The following is a 15,357-nucleotide window of genomic DNA, read 5'->3' as shown; positions in this document are numbered from 1 at the left end:
TCCAGAATTCTATTCACCTCCTTAACTTCTTTCTTGTTTATTTTGGGGTTAGAATTATCAAGTTCAGAGAGGTGGAAGTTGAAGTCTCCCTCTTGTATAGTTTTGCTGTCTATTTCTTCCTATAATTCCCTTAACTTCTAAGAATTTGGATGCTATGTCACTTGTTGCATATATATTTAGTAATGATATTACTTCATTATCTATAGTGCCTTTAGCAGAATATAGCTTCCTTCCTTATTTCCTTTGATTAGATCTATTTTTGCTTTTGCTTTGTCTGAGATTAGGAGTGCTACCCCTGCTTTTTTTACTTCAGCTGAAGCATAATATATTCTACTCCAGCCTTTTACCTTTATCCTGTGTGTACTCCCCTGTTTCAAATGTGTTTCTTGTAAACAACATACTGTACTATTATGTTTTTTAATCCATTCTGCTATCTCTCTTCGTTTTATGAGAGAGTTCAACCCATTCACATTCACAGTTATGATTACTATCTGTGTTTTTTGTCCATTCTATTTCCCCTTTCCCCACATTTATGGTTTTATTTCTCCCTTCTCCCTTCCCCCCTCAAAAGAGTTTTACTTTTGATCACTGCCTCCTTCAAGCTTCTCTCCCTTCTATCAGTCTTCCTCCCTTTTCTTTCCCTTTTCCTTTACTGCTTCTTCCCTCCCTTCTAAATACCTCCTTCCTTTTCTTTCCCCTTTCCCATCCTACTGTCTGTAGGGCAAGTTAGATTTCTATACTTATCTGAGTATGTTATTCCCTCCTTGAACCAAATCTGATGAGAGTAAAGCTCAAACAATACTCATCTCCCTCCCTTCTTTCCCTCTACAACAATATGTTTTTGTGCCTCTTCATGTGATCTAATTTATCCTTTTCTGACTCTTCCTTTCTTCTTCTCCTATTATAATCCCTTCCCATTCCTTAATTAGGTTTTTACCATCACATCAGTTAATTTATAGCCATACTCTCTACCTGTTTATATCCCTTTTACATGTCATAATAAATAAACAATTCTCAAGATTAACAAGTATCACCCTCCCATATGGGGATGTAAACAGTTTGCCCTTATTGAACAAAGTTTTTCCTCTTTTTCCTATTTACCTTTGTATGCCTCTCTTGAGTCTTGTATTTGAAGATCAAATTTTCCATTGAGCTCTGGCCTTTTCACCAGGAAGGTCTGGAAATGTCTTATTTTATTGAATGTCCATTTCCTTGCCTGAAAGATTGTGCTGAGTTTTCCTGGGTAGTTGATTCTTGGATGTAGTCCAAGCTCCTTTGCTTTATGGATTACCATATTTCAATCCCTTCAACCTTTTAATGGAGTAGTTGCAAGGGCCTGTGTGATCCTGACTGTAGTTCCTCAATATAGGAATTTTTTTCTTTCTGGCTGCTTGCATTATTTTCTCCTTGACCTGATAATTCTGGAATTTGGCTACAATATTCCTTGGAGCTTTCAATTTGGGATTTCTTTCAGGAGGTGACTACTGGATTCTTTCAATGACTATTCTTCTGGTTCTAGGACCTCAAAGCAGTTTTCCTTGATGATTTCTTGGAAGATACTGTTCAGGTTCTTTTTTTCATCATGGCTTTCTGGTAGACCAACAATTTTTAGATCTTCTCTCCTTGATCTATTTTCCAGGTCAGTTGTTTTTTCAGTGAGATATTTTACATTTTCTTCTATTTTTTCATTCTTTAGATTTTGACTGATTCTTGATACCTCATAGAGCTTCTACTTGCCCAATTCTAATTTTTAATGAATTATTTTCTTCAGTTAGTTTTTGTACCTCCTCTTTTCATTTGTCCATTTTTTCCTTTTAAAGAGTTATTTTCTCCAGTTAGGTTTTGTACCTTCTTATCTATTTGGCCAATTTTACTTTTTTCAGGAGCTGCTCTCTTCAGTGAATTCTTTTTTCATTTTGTCGATTGTATTTTTAATATCATTAATCAAGTTTTCTTCTACCTCTCTAATTTGGCTTTTAAAATCCTTCTTGAGCTCTTCCAAGAATAATTTGCAGGCTTGGGACCAGTTCACACTCCCTTTTGAGGTTTCAGATGTGGGTATAGTGTCAATGTTGTCCTCTTCTTAATTCATATTGTAATCTTCCCTGTACCTGTAACAAGATTCTATGATCTTTGCTTTTCTAATTTGGTTATTGCTCAAGGTGATTGTCTTTTTCTTGGTTTTTAAAGTGAATCTCTGTATCTAGGACACAGGGAGTTCTGTTCCATGTTTCTTGTGCTGGGAGATATGGGCCTGGTTACTGGCTTTGTGTGTGGTGGCCTCCCTCTGGTTTTTTTAGCTAGAAGCTATATAATGCTACAGCTTACCTGGTCCTAAGCTAACCGATGTGTCCCAAGGCTGAGACCAAGCGAAGTCTGAGTTTCCCTGGGGTTACACTGAAGCTCACAGCGTGAGGAGTGGGGACTGAGTGGTCTGGCTGCTTTAGGTCTCCTCCTCCCCTAGGGTTGTGCTAGAGTATGGGCAGGCTCAGCAGCTGGTGGGCCCCTGTCTGTGCTAATGTCTGCCCAATTCACCTGGCTATGCTAAGGCATGCCTAGGGCTCCAGTGTTGGCATTTACTGGCTACACTCCCCTGGGGCTCAGGATCTCCTGCTGGTCCGCTGTGGTGGAGCATGCTGGGACACCTCCTCTTCCTCCTCCTTCAGTCACAGCAACAAGGGAACCTTGATCTCTCTAGCCTCCCAAGCTAAGAGACTGCTGCACCCCTTTTGTTGGTTCCACTATTCCAGGATTTTTCCTGGGGCCATATTCTCTAGGTTTTTCAAGCTCAACAAGAGGAGGGTGAGAGTACTTAGAGTTTATTCCACCATGCTGGCTCCTGGAATTTCAAGTAGGTGACTTTCAAACATTTAGTCTGTGGGCTGATAGCTCCAGGAGTAGCTGCTGCTGTGGGCCCTGTGCTTCTCTCTTACCTAGCACTGCCAGACTCCTATCCAGTGCTGAGGTTTGGGAATCAATACTGCTGCTGATAATTCAGTCTGCCCAGGCCCACTCCCAGTCCTCTGTGGCCAAGTTTGTGCAAGTGCAGCAAGAGCAATGTACTCCCCTATCTCAGTGTAACAGATCCCTCCCATCAACCTTCTGGGCTATACTGGGCTGGAAATCTGCCACACCCTGTGTCCTAGTGGATTCTGTCACTCTAAAATTTGTTCATATTCACTTTTTAGAGTTATCTGAAGGAATTTATGGAAGAGATCAGGTGAGGCCCTGCTTTCATTCCCTCATCTTGGCTCTGCCCTCCATGAGTATTCTGACAATGCTACTTGGTCACAAGTCACAGCACACCATAATCACTGAAGAATTATAGCTGAGGATCACCAAAACGTCAATCAAAAGAGAGATAATGTGTGTGGGTTTTATACTTAACAATGAAAAACGGCTTAAGAGCTAAAAAGGTTGTTACCAGGGAGACTCATGACTTGTAGCATGTAGCAAGTAAGAAACACTCAGTGTGCAGCCCACATATTCCACTGGCATCTACACCATGAGATCCAGAGGAAGCCGCATTTAGGGCAGGTCCCCTCAGGAGGATTTACAGGGGGTATAAACTAGAGTCATGTGGGATGGGAAGGCATAGATAGGCTTCAGTCTGCATTACTGATTAGACTCACTATGCTGATGAGGACATAGACCCATCTGAGGACTGAAGTAAGTTGTGTCTGATACTAAAGGAATCTCACATATTGTTCTGTACTGAGATCTGAGTACACAAAGCATCAAAAGGCTGGGCAATGATGAATATGTCACAAGTTCACAGCTTCATGGGATCATAGATTTAGAGAAAGAAAAGGCCTTAGAGATCATTATTTTTAAAATAAGGAAATTGAACCCTAGAGAGGTTAACTGATATCTCAGAGTCACGGGCACTAAGTGATCTATTGGGCTTTGAGCCCAGATCGTATGTTTCCAAATCCAAGACTCTTTTCACCAATAACATATGTTGAACTCCTTCCCATTCTCTCAGTCATGCCTGTGTTTGAGATCATGGAACCTTGGTACTCATCTTTCAAGATGAGGTTCATATGCCAGCTCCTCAATGAAGTATTTTTTAATGCTGCTAGGTGGTGCGGTGGATAGAGCAAGGGCCTGAAGTCAGGAAGCTCCAATCCAGCCTCAGGTACTTAGTAGCTCATGGCCTTGGGGAAGTGACACTGTCTCACTTTCCCCATATGTAGATGAGGACAACAATAGTGCCTTTCTCTCAAGGCTATGAGGATCAAATGAGATTATTATAAAGCATTAGAACAGTGCCTGGCATAGAGTACACATCATATGAATAGGAGCTACTTTCAGCTATGATTATTATTAATGACTCCAAATGAGTAATTAATTTTCTTTCCCTCTTCAGACCTTAGTTTGTACTTCTCTTAGGCTCTCAATGGGTTCCATTTACTCTTATTTCTGCATGTTCTATATCCCCTGTTGGACTGTGTGCTCTACAAGATAGAGGGCAAGGGGCATCCTATTTATCTTAACAACTCTATGAGTACCTAGTGGACTGAATATGACAGGCATTTAACAATGAACTAATTTGTACAAGACAGCATTCTTGCTTTGGTTCAATATTTTTCTTCTTTTATATTTTCCAACAGAAACTTCAAATAATCCTACAGCTATGTTTACATCAAGTAAACTGAGCTCTATTGTAACTACCTCAATACCACATGAATTCAAAGGAATGAGTGGAACCATCTTTTTTTTTATGAGCGAAACCTCCCCCCCAATCAATGCAGTTGCATGGAAACATTTCCCTAAACAGCTTTTTAAAAACTTAGCCAGTACTCTATTTTGATTCTGACAGACCTCAACTTGAGCTGCTGTCAATTAATGTATCTCTCCTTGTACAAATGATGGATCAAATCATCACCCTTAAAATTAATGATTAATAAATAACAACAGGAACAACAAACTGAAACTATAAGCACAATTCCTATCCAAGGAAATGTCTTTTCAAAACACAAGGAATTGTTATTAAGTACAGTTTATTATAATTCTTTTTGCCTTCATGGTAAGTGAAAGGGCTCTTCTGAAGCACAGTCACTTGTAACCTCGTAAGTCTGCATGTTAAAAATTGAATAGCTGTTTTTCTTTAATAACTTTTGAAAAAGACTTTGTCCCTATAGTCTAAGATATCAGTATCATTGTTCAAGGTCATTCTCAAGAAACTCAAGCTGAGCAAACCGCCCACCCAGGGATAACAATCCTTTGCCAATGCCATTTAGGTCAGACGTGGGTAGCTAACAACACTCTTGAGTGTGACTCAAACCAGATTAAAATATAATTGGGAAATATTTAACACAATCAATAAAAATACAATAAAACACAGATAATATTACATTACAAAACTAAACCAACATGAGGCCCATAGAAATTTGAGTTTGACACCACCAACAGGTTATGAGAAGTAGACTATCATAGGCTTTCATGCTAGAAAGCAGATGCCTACCTCTAAGGCCAATGATAGTCTTGAATGTGCACCAAGGCAAAGATGCCACAAACTCAATCACAAAGGCAGAAAAGACTGTTCATTAGATCAAGCGCATATACCCTAAAAATGACAGAAGTTCCTCAGTAAGTAATGTTTATTAAAAAAAAAACAAACCCACAATATAGGCTTTGGTAGAGACCGGTAAGGATGATACAATGCATGGTATATAGCTGAATTTTTCTTAGATTTGTTTGTAATACCCAAAGTTATAGGCTAAGTTAAAATACACTGACCTTACTCTGTGACACTGTTAATACAAACTAATAGTGCCCTTCTAATTATGTATTTACTTTTCTTCACAAACTTGTGTCAGTCTCTTATGTTATTATGTAGATTTGAGAAGTTGAACTTCTTAGATTAGTTACATGAAAAACAGTTATAGAGTATAATCATTGAATATTATTATAGTAATATATCAAAATACTTCATTAGCATTCACCTAGGTATTGAAGCAAATGCACCACAACAATGAGGTTTAACTCCATCCATGGCAAATTCAATTAGGGTAGGCAACGCTGTTTCACTATTCTTTGATCTCTGAGGGATCTTAGCCATACAATTTTTTGAAAAGTACTAAAGGCTAATAATTTCAATATCACCCTCTTTTTGCTTTTTTTATCTGCTACCCAGCATTTTCCTCTGCCTAGTTATTCATTTATAATTAAACCAATAAGTAAATCAGTTTTTAAAATTGGATTAAGTTGCATGGAATTTGGCATATAACATTTTATAGGAAATCATCATTTTAACATATCTGACGCACCAATGTTTAATTCCTCTAAAACTAACCCATTCTTAAATTCAAAGTTAACTATCTATAATATTATGTTCAGATATCTTTCATATAGAAAAATGAGAGAAAAAAGGGAAAATCGCAGAAGGCAACAAATTGTACTTTCTGAACCAGAGAGAATAAATATAATGATGTTTATATATTTTCTTCAGATATACACTAAGAAATGAAGTTTACATGGAATCTTAATGGATATTCTTCTATATAATAAATAAACATTTTCACATATACTTATTTACATGGATAGATATGAACCTAAACTCTTCTATCAAATTAAAACTAAAGATTACCTTTCACTTATAATACATGTATCTGGTATGTACCTAGTCATTTGCATGTTGTCTCCCCACTCTCATTAATGAAATCCTTGAAAGCAGAGGCAATATTTTTGTCTTTCTTTGCATCATCAGAGCTGAGCATGGTGCTTGGCACATATTAAGTGTTTTGTTTGCCAATTATTTAATCTATTAGAGCAATTATCATAATAGCTGACAAAGCAAAACTCCTAACTAAATACAAAAAGAGAAATAGATTTAGAGTCAGAGAATCTGGGATCAAATCCCAACTTTCCCTTACTATTTGTGTGACACTGTAAGTCACTTAACTTGGGACTTGTGAGCCTCAGGTTCCTCATCTATAAAATATGGCGGTTGTACTGGACAGTCTCTAAGGTCTTTTTCAGTTCTAAATCTAGGATCTTAAGATCCTATTTCATAATAAGCCTTCTGCTGGCAGTATTCTAAAAAGCTGACAAAAGGTCATCACAAACATCAGCACTAGGGTGTTCTCATTTAAAAACATGAGCCAAATGCCTTTTAATATTTCCTTAGACATCGATATTTCCCACATGCCCCCAGACCTCTTATGTTGCTTTCTGTCAAAACAATTGTTCTTACCTAGAACATCAAGACCAAGGGTTTTTGCTAGTTTCTTTGCACCATCAGCTCCAAAAATATGAGTTTCATGTTTACATTTGGGACACTGGAAAACACTCATGTTTTGGATGAGACCCAGAACCTGTTCAAATAAAAGCACATATTTAATTAACATCATGATTCAAACAGAAAGTGTTGCTGTTTTTTAAAATAGAAACATATTTTAAAACCAAAGTTCCAGGGACCTACGTAAGATGAATAAGTAACAGAAATGGATAACACTGAATCAAGGTAACCTTTAAAATGTGTCCCAATAAATGACTGTACTATTATACACATACTACATACATATATTATTATACAGCATAATTAGACAGAAAACAAGCTCATCAAGCTTGTAGAGATATTGCTACTGAAGGCAAAATTATAAAGCTTTAATAATGCTTTACATGTAAACTACTTACCTCACTGTTACTAGCACTTGGATATTTGATTATATTTTATAAACATGAAAACTGGAATTTGGAAAGTGAGACCTTGTTGAGGCTTCCAAGAATAGCCAAGAAGTATGATAAAATGGAGTTGAGATTCTCCAAGATATCGAATTCCACCATAAAAAGTCTTCATGTTGTCAATTTTTGTTATTCAGTCGTGTCCAACTCTTCATGACTCTCATTTGAGATTTTCTTGGAAAAGATGCTGGAGTAGTTTGCCATTTCTTTCTCCAGCTCATTTTACAGACGAGGAAATTGAGGCAAATAGGGTTGTGACTAGCCCACAGTCAAATAACTAGTAAAGTGTCTGAGGATGGATTTGAACTCAGGTCTTCCTGGCTCCAGACCTGGCACTCAATCTGTTGTGCTACCCGAGCTGCTTCTGGTGTCAATCTTACCTTTAACAAACTCCAAAATATTCAAGTTCAGACATTTCTCAAGGTCAGTTTCTCTTCTAATCCCATTTTGCCTGAGAATGAGAAGCACTATCTGTTTCCCAGGGCATAATCACAAACAACGTGAAGCCTGTGGTACCAAAAGCCCAGAAAGGATATTGCCTGTATCATGCCATATGTCACATTAATATAATTTGTCACTCACTTCAATCTCTACCCTGAGCTTCAGTCCTGCATCACCAATTACTATTAGACGTTTCAAACTGAATGTCCTGAAGACATCTTAAACTCAGCAGAGTTTACTGAACTCATTGAACTTAAAATTGAACTCATCATCTTTCCCCCCTAACCTTCCTCTTTTTGAAACTTTCTATTTTAAGTCAAAGGCATGACCTTCCTTCCTGTCTCCTAGGTTAGAAACTTGGCACTGTCCCAGATTCCTCACTTTCCTTCACCCCACATAGCCAGTAGGTTGACACTTCTTACTGTTTCTAACTCCACAACATCTTTCACATTCAGTCCTTTCTCTTTCATTTCCTTTCTCTTTTCCAGTTCAGGTTCATGACTGTAATGGTAATTTAAATGGGAAGATCTTTCCCATTCATTAATAGACCTGTGTGACCTGCTTAAATCACACTGAAGCCTAAGTCTAGTGGGAGGAGCTTGCTGAAAGGGTGGAATAGGAAGGGTGAAGTGAGGAAGTTGGTGAAAGCAGCTAGAGTGGAGGGAGGAGAGGACACAGGCAAGTAGACAGCTAGGCTGGTGAGTGCTTCTTTGTGGGAAGGCCCCAGGAGGGGCAGAAGGAGGGGGGGACTGAGGGAGAAGGCTTGGAAATGGCTTTGTCCCCTGTAGTGCTAATGTGTATTGATTTCTTGGTTACTATGATGGATTTGGCTTTCTGGTGTCTGAATAAATGTTTTTCTTCTGTATTCTATATGGAGAGTCTGTTATATTTTGAGATCCTGAACTACACCACATATTCATAGACCCGCCAGTGCTATGAATATTGCCATGGTAATACATTTGGCACCATAAAAAGAATTGCAAGGTATAAAATCTCTATTTGGAGACACAAATGCTTGAGAGGAAGAAACAGATATCCCAGGATGAGAGAATTTACCTTATACTTCCCTAGCAAGGGAAAGGGCTAAAAGGACTTAACCTTGTGAAAACTGGGAACCAAGGTTACAGGAGGGGGAACCTGGATATTTGGAGAGTTGTTTGCAAGGAATACCAACAAAACCAGGGAAAGAGCTGACAGGGTTGTGTAGGAAAGGCTTGATGTTATTAACAGATTACTGCATTATATGCAAAAGCAGAGATGAGCTGCTGAAGGAAAAAGTTCAGATAAAAAAGAGTTATTTACTTTGCATGGAAATTCTCAGTGTTCAGGTTCTCCTTTAAAAGAGAAAGCTGGAGGGTCTCAGGTGAGAGGAGAAAAAACTGTTCATTTAACTCAGAAGAAGAAGAGAAAAGCTGGCAAAAAAGTGTGCATACAACCTTTGTATAGACCCAGCCTAGTTGCCATGGCAATGACTGCCAGGAGAGTGCGTGGGAGGGAAATGTAACAGTCAGAGTTGGAAAATGAAAGAATGTTAGAGGTAGAAGCTTCTCAGGAAGAAGCATGACCAATACTAAGGTGGAAACAGGAGAACCCGGGGGGCAACACAGTATTCAGGGAGATAACTAAAGATTTTACTCATCAAGAAGTCAGATATTTTGAGTTGGTTCACTCAAAGGATGGGAAAATCGTTAATATCTTGGATGGTGAGAATCAGTGATGAAGGGGCCAGAGGAGTATCTATAGATGGCGTAGACTGCTTGAAATTCTTAGGCATTAGTCAGAATCCTTTTGTACAGCAAGCTTTTAGAGATTACAATATGCAAGGAGTATTAACATAATTAATCTGTTAGCTTTGGCTGCAGAAGGATGCAGTAAGCAATATGCTACTGAGTCTATGTGGCATAGCAGGGATAGACCCTGGTATTCACTTAGGGACTGTTTAAGAAAGTTAAAAGAGGAGGTAATAAAGACTGCCATAATGATCAGAAATGCAGATATGCATACTATGATACCCCCATAGCAGTTTCCCATAGGAATATAATAGTGAAGACTGCTCCACCTGCTTACAAGCACTTAGTTTTTACTCTAATAACTGAAGAAATAGGGCACCCAATTTCAGAGATGCTGGACAAGATTTCACAGGTAAGTGACTTAGGGGACTGGGAAAAAGATAAATTTCCTTGAGAGAGAGAAGAGTAAATGGCCAGCAGATTCAAAATCAGAATAGATTAACAAGAAAGGAATTATTTAGTCCTCTACTGAGAGCAGGGGTAGATTTTGGGAGCATAGATGGTATTCCAACTAACGAACTATACAAAAAGTAACGAAAAAAGGAGCTTGATACTAGACAGAATAGAGAAGCAAGAACTGCCCCTGTAAATCGTCCTGAACCCTTATATCCAATTTGTCACCCCTTCAGAGAGAATATGAAATTGGATGAACTCCACCTCGGATTAATGAAATGCACAGACAGGATTGCAGACTCCATATCAATTTGACCATCTATTGGAAAAATAGACCAAATACTGTTAACTAGAGTATTAATAGATACTGGGGCAGAGGCCTCCCTTTTGTATAGAAACCCTGATAAGTTTAAACATGGAACTCCTATCACCATCACAGAACTGGGAGAGCTGAAATATTAGCCAGCCAAGTCAAACTAACAGTGAAAGTTGGACAATTACCTAAGAAAGAATATACTGTGGTGATTGTACCCATTCCTGAATACACCATTGGAATAGATATATTGAGAAGTATGACTTTAAATTTACCTCAGGGGAGATACCAATTTGCAGTAAGAAAGATGGGAATTAATACAGTTTTAATGGGTAAAATAAAAATGAACCCAATTATTTTATCCGAACCTTCTGAAGTAATTACTTTAAACCAGTATTGTGTGCCAGGTGGGTAAGATGAAATTATCAATACTATAAAGGACCATATTGAGGCAGGAGTGTTAGTCCCTACAACCACTTGATGGAATAATACTGTCTGGCCAGTATGAAAGTCAGATGGGACATGGAGGATGGCAGTGGATTATATACAATTGAATAAAGTGACTCCTCCCTGCTGTTCCAGATACCTTAATAGAAAGGATCCAGAAATATGGTGGGACTTGGTACACAGTTATGAATTTAGTGAGTGCTTTCTTTACTATCCCAATCAATTCTAAACAATGGGACCACTTTATTTTCACCTGGCAGGGCTGACAATATACTGGTACATGCTTGCCACAAAAACATTTATATAGCCCTACTATTTGTCATAGGATTGTGGCTGAACATTTGGATGAATTAGAGCTACTGGTGTATAGCTTACCCACTACATAGATGATATAATGATACAGGGGAAAATTGCAAAAGAAATGGAGAAGAATTTGATGCTTTTAATTGAACATATAAAAAGCAAAGAGTAGGAAATTAATCTGCAAAGATTCAAGGGTCAGCTCAAATCATAAAATTTTGGGGTATACAATGAAATAAGGAGCTGCAAGAGATTCTCCTGCAAGCCCAATGAAAGACTGAGGATTTTTCTATCCCCACCAATAAGGAAGAGGCCCAAAAGTTTATAGGATTATTTGGATATTGGTGACATCACATACCACATCTAGGACAAGTTTTGAAACCCTTATATAAAATTACTAGGGAAAATATGAATTTGATTGGGGACTTGAGCAGAGTAAAGCTTTTGAAGAAGCAAAGGCCACTATATAACTGGCCCTAGCTTTATGACCTATGCAAAGTGGTCTGGTGGAATTACAAGTGAACTGTACAGGAAGAATATGCAAACTGGAGTTTATGGCAAAAACAACAAAGCTAAAATGTGCCCTTAGGATTTTGTTCTAGGAAACTCCTTTCATGTGGAATTCAATATACCCCTTTTGAAAAGCAATTATTAGCTTGGGCTTTGGTAGAGACTGAACTGACTTTGGGCCCAGAGATGATATTAAGGCCTAGAATCCTGATTATGACCTGGGTAATGAGTACCCCAGCTTCTCACTGAACTGGACATGTATAACAAGCTAGCATAATTAAATGAAAATGACATATTCAAAATAGATCTAAAACAGACAAAATTGGAGTTTCTGCTTTACATGAATCTATAGCAAACATAGATACTGACAAAAATAATACACCCATTGAACCATAGCAACAGCTGGTACAGTCCTTGATAAAATGGAATGAGGGATATGATGAATGAAATGAAGAACAGAAGAGACATGCATTGTTTACTGATGGGACAGCAAAATATTTGAGCCACAAAAGACATTGGAAAGTGATAGCTTGTGACTCATGCACTAGATGGACTTTGGAAGTACTGGGATGGGTGGAAGTAGTCAATATGCTGAACTTACAGCAGCACATCAAGCTATCAAAAGGGAACAAGGAGGACAATGTCATATATTCACTGATTCATGGGTTGCAGCTAATAATTTAGCTACATGGATGCTCATGGGGAAAAATCAAAATTGGGAAATTCATGGAAAATAAGTCTGCAGCAAAGAATTATGGGAAGATATATGGGACATGTCTTTGGTTACTAATTTGTCAGTTTTTCATTAGATGTGCATGTGGCTTTCACCACACCAGAATGTGAGTACGATGCACATGGTGATCAACTAGCATAGATTGCTACCCAACATATTATACCTACTATGACACCAACTGATAATCCAGTACTAGCAAAAATGAGTCCATCAAATGGCCAGCTATTTAGGGATCCAGGCCACACACCGGTGGGCACAAGACCAAGGTATTAGTATCTCTCATTCATTGTTAAAACAAGTAGCAGAGGAATGTTATATATGTCAATTGGAAAAGTAACAAACTGTTCCTCAGGTAGTAACTGGAGAGATAGCAAGGGGAAAAGTACCAGTCCAAGTTTGGCAAATAGATTATATTGGACCCTACCACAAGATAAAGGACACAAATTTATATGTATTTGTGTTGACACCAATTCAGGTGTACTAGTGGCATATCCCTATAAGAATGGGACCCAGAAAAACATTTGTAAAACTCTAGATATCATAAGTTTATATTATGGAACCTCAATGCAGATTAAAACTGACAATGAGTCACATTTCAAAAGTAATAAAATGAAGAGATATTGTATATTAAACAATATATAATGGATATATCATATTCTATATTACCCACAAACATCTGGGTTAATTTAAAGAACTAATGGATTATTGAAAGAACAGTTAAGGAAGTTCTAATAATTCTTATCAACACTGGAAAGGTAATTTGTTCACTGCTTTATATAATTTGAATAATAGATCACTGGGAGGAAGTACACCTCTAGCCAGAATGATGACTCCAAATCTTCAAATTAGAAAATAACAAACACATAAGATCCCAAATATTGAGTACTGGACTGTGAGGTAAGATGTCCCAACACTGCATCCAGGGACAACTGTTTTGGCAGGATATGATTTACAGTGTTTAGAGGACTTTTGGTTGGACAGAAAAGAAATAAGAAAATCTCTACTGGAATATGTATGAGAATCCCTTAAAATCATTTTGTATGGATATTACCTACATCAGGATTAGCAGCTCGAGGAATACATATATTGGATGGAGTGACAGATTCTAATTATCAAGGAGAAATTATTTTGACATTCTAAAATTTAGGTGAAGAACCCATACAGTTTTGTAAAAATGATTATTATTCCATGTAAAACAATAGCCCTTGTGAAAACTGATCCTCCTTCCAAAATAACTAGCAGAGGAACTGAAAGGTTGGGTTCTACAGATAGAATAAAACTGGGAACTAAAGTATGGGTAAAACAGAAGCCAGACAATGTTCCAAAGGCTATGAAAATTATAGCACATGAGAAAGAAAAAACAATATGACTGTTGCTTGTTTATTTAGGAGAAGATGATTACCAAATTGTGCCCTTAACTCATATATTTTACCACAAATGAGGCTATGATAGTGGGTTCATGGTCTACAGAAGCATAGCTGACCCTGTATCTACCCAGCTTCTGGCTACTGTCTCCTTGTTTCTTTTTGGCTTTTTATCTATTAAATTTGTTTGCTACATTTGTTTCCTGCAGGCTTAGTACCTTCCACCTACAGATGCCTGATCACTTAAGCTGGATGTCACCCCTGTCCATGACTGTGATGTGCTATCCCTGGACCTAGTGCTGACCAAGCTCCAGATACCAGATAAAGAACTGACCTCTCAAATGGGACCTGCTGGGGCAGGGACAGCTCTATGTCCAACTTCAGTAGGAAGCAGCTATGGAAGAAGGAAACTTCGCCCTTATGCACCATTAGTTCGAGGGGGGAATGATGAATGAGGTGCTTATGCTCAAGCCCCACCCTAAGATTACTGTGTGTGATCCCTGTTACATAGTTGAAAAGTTCTGTTGACATCAGTTGCCTTATTGGCCTATGTAATGGATAAGAAATATCTTTGGGCTGAATGTACTGTTAGTGTATCTTGGCTTAATTTGAAGATCTTTCCCAGTCATTAATAGACCCATGTGACCTGTTTAAATCACATGGAAGTCAAGGTCACATCTGGTAGGAGGAGACTGCTGAACTGGTGGAACAGGAATGGTGGAGCACAGCTGGAGGAAGCTGGTAAGAGCAGTTAGAGCAGAGGAGAGGACACAGGCAAGCAGACAGCTAGGATTGTGAGTATTTGCTTGCAGGAAGGCTTGAGAATGGTGTTATCCCCTGCAATGATAATAGGTATTGACATCTTGGTTACTATGATGGATTTGGCTTCCTGTTGTCTGAATAAATGTTTTTCTTCTGCTTTCTATATGGAGAGTCCGTTAGACTGTGAGATTCAGAACTACGCCAGCATGTTCATAGTTGCCATCAGTGCTATGAATATTGCCTTGCTGATACAACGATACAGAGGGCACTTAATAGTGCCTGTTGGTTCATCATAATTAGAACAACTGTCTCCATTTAGATCACAGTGTTTAAAATCAGATGGAATCATCCCGGTAAAATGGGGAGTGTTTGATCTGAATCAGAGACCTTGTGTTCAAAATGTGGCTCAGCCATTTTACTACCTTTGACTTGGACCAAGACCATACATGAAATGAAGAGGTGGAATAAGATGGCCTCTGAGCTCCGTTCCAATGTTAAACCTTTGATCCTAGTGTATTCTATTTCATCTAGTCCCAATCTGATCATTTTACATATGAGGAAACTGAGGGCCAGAGAGGTCAAGAAACTTGCCCAATAATACACAGCAACTGAGTA

At 38.2% G+C, this 15,357-nt stretch overlaps 1 protein-coding gene across 7 annotated transcripts in view; it reads right to left on the bottom strand.

The window, feature by feature from the left end:
• NUBPL (NUBP iron-sulfur cluster assembly factor, mitochondrial) overlaps nucleotides 1-15,357 on the bottom strand; it is a 324,405-nt gene that overhangs the window by 35,159 nt on the left and 273,889 nt on the right. For all 7 annotated transcript variants that reach the window (XM_072623391.1, XM_072623388.1, XM_072623390.1 and 4 more), the window contains one exon: nucleotides 7,199-7,319. In XM_072623391.1, coding sequence (XP_072479492.1) covers nucleotides 7,199-7,319 — 121 coding nt within the window. The remainder of the gene's footprint in view (nucleotides 1-7,198; nucleotides 7,320-15,357) is intronic.

The sequence above is a fragment of the Notamacropus eugenii genome, chromosome 7 (assembly GCF_028372415.1).
Source record: "Notamacropus eugenii isolate mMacEug1 chromosome 7, mMacEug1.pri_v2, whole genome shotgun sequence".
Classification (NCBI taxonomy): Eukaryota; Metazoa; Chordata; class Mammalia; order Diprotodontia; family Macropodidae; genus Notamacropus; species Notamacropus eugenii.
This window is presented reverse-complemented; position numbering and strand designations above follow the sequence as displayed.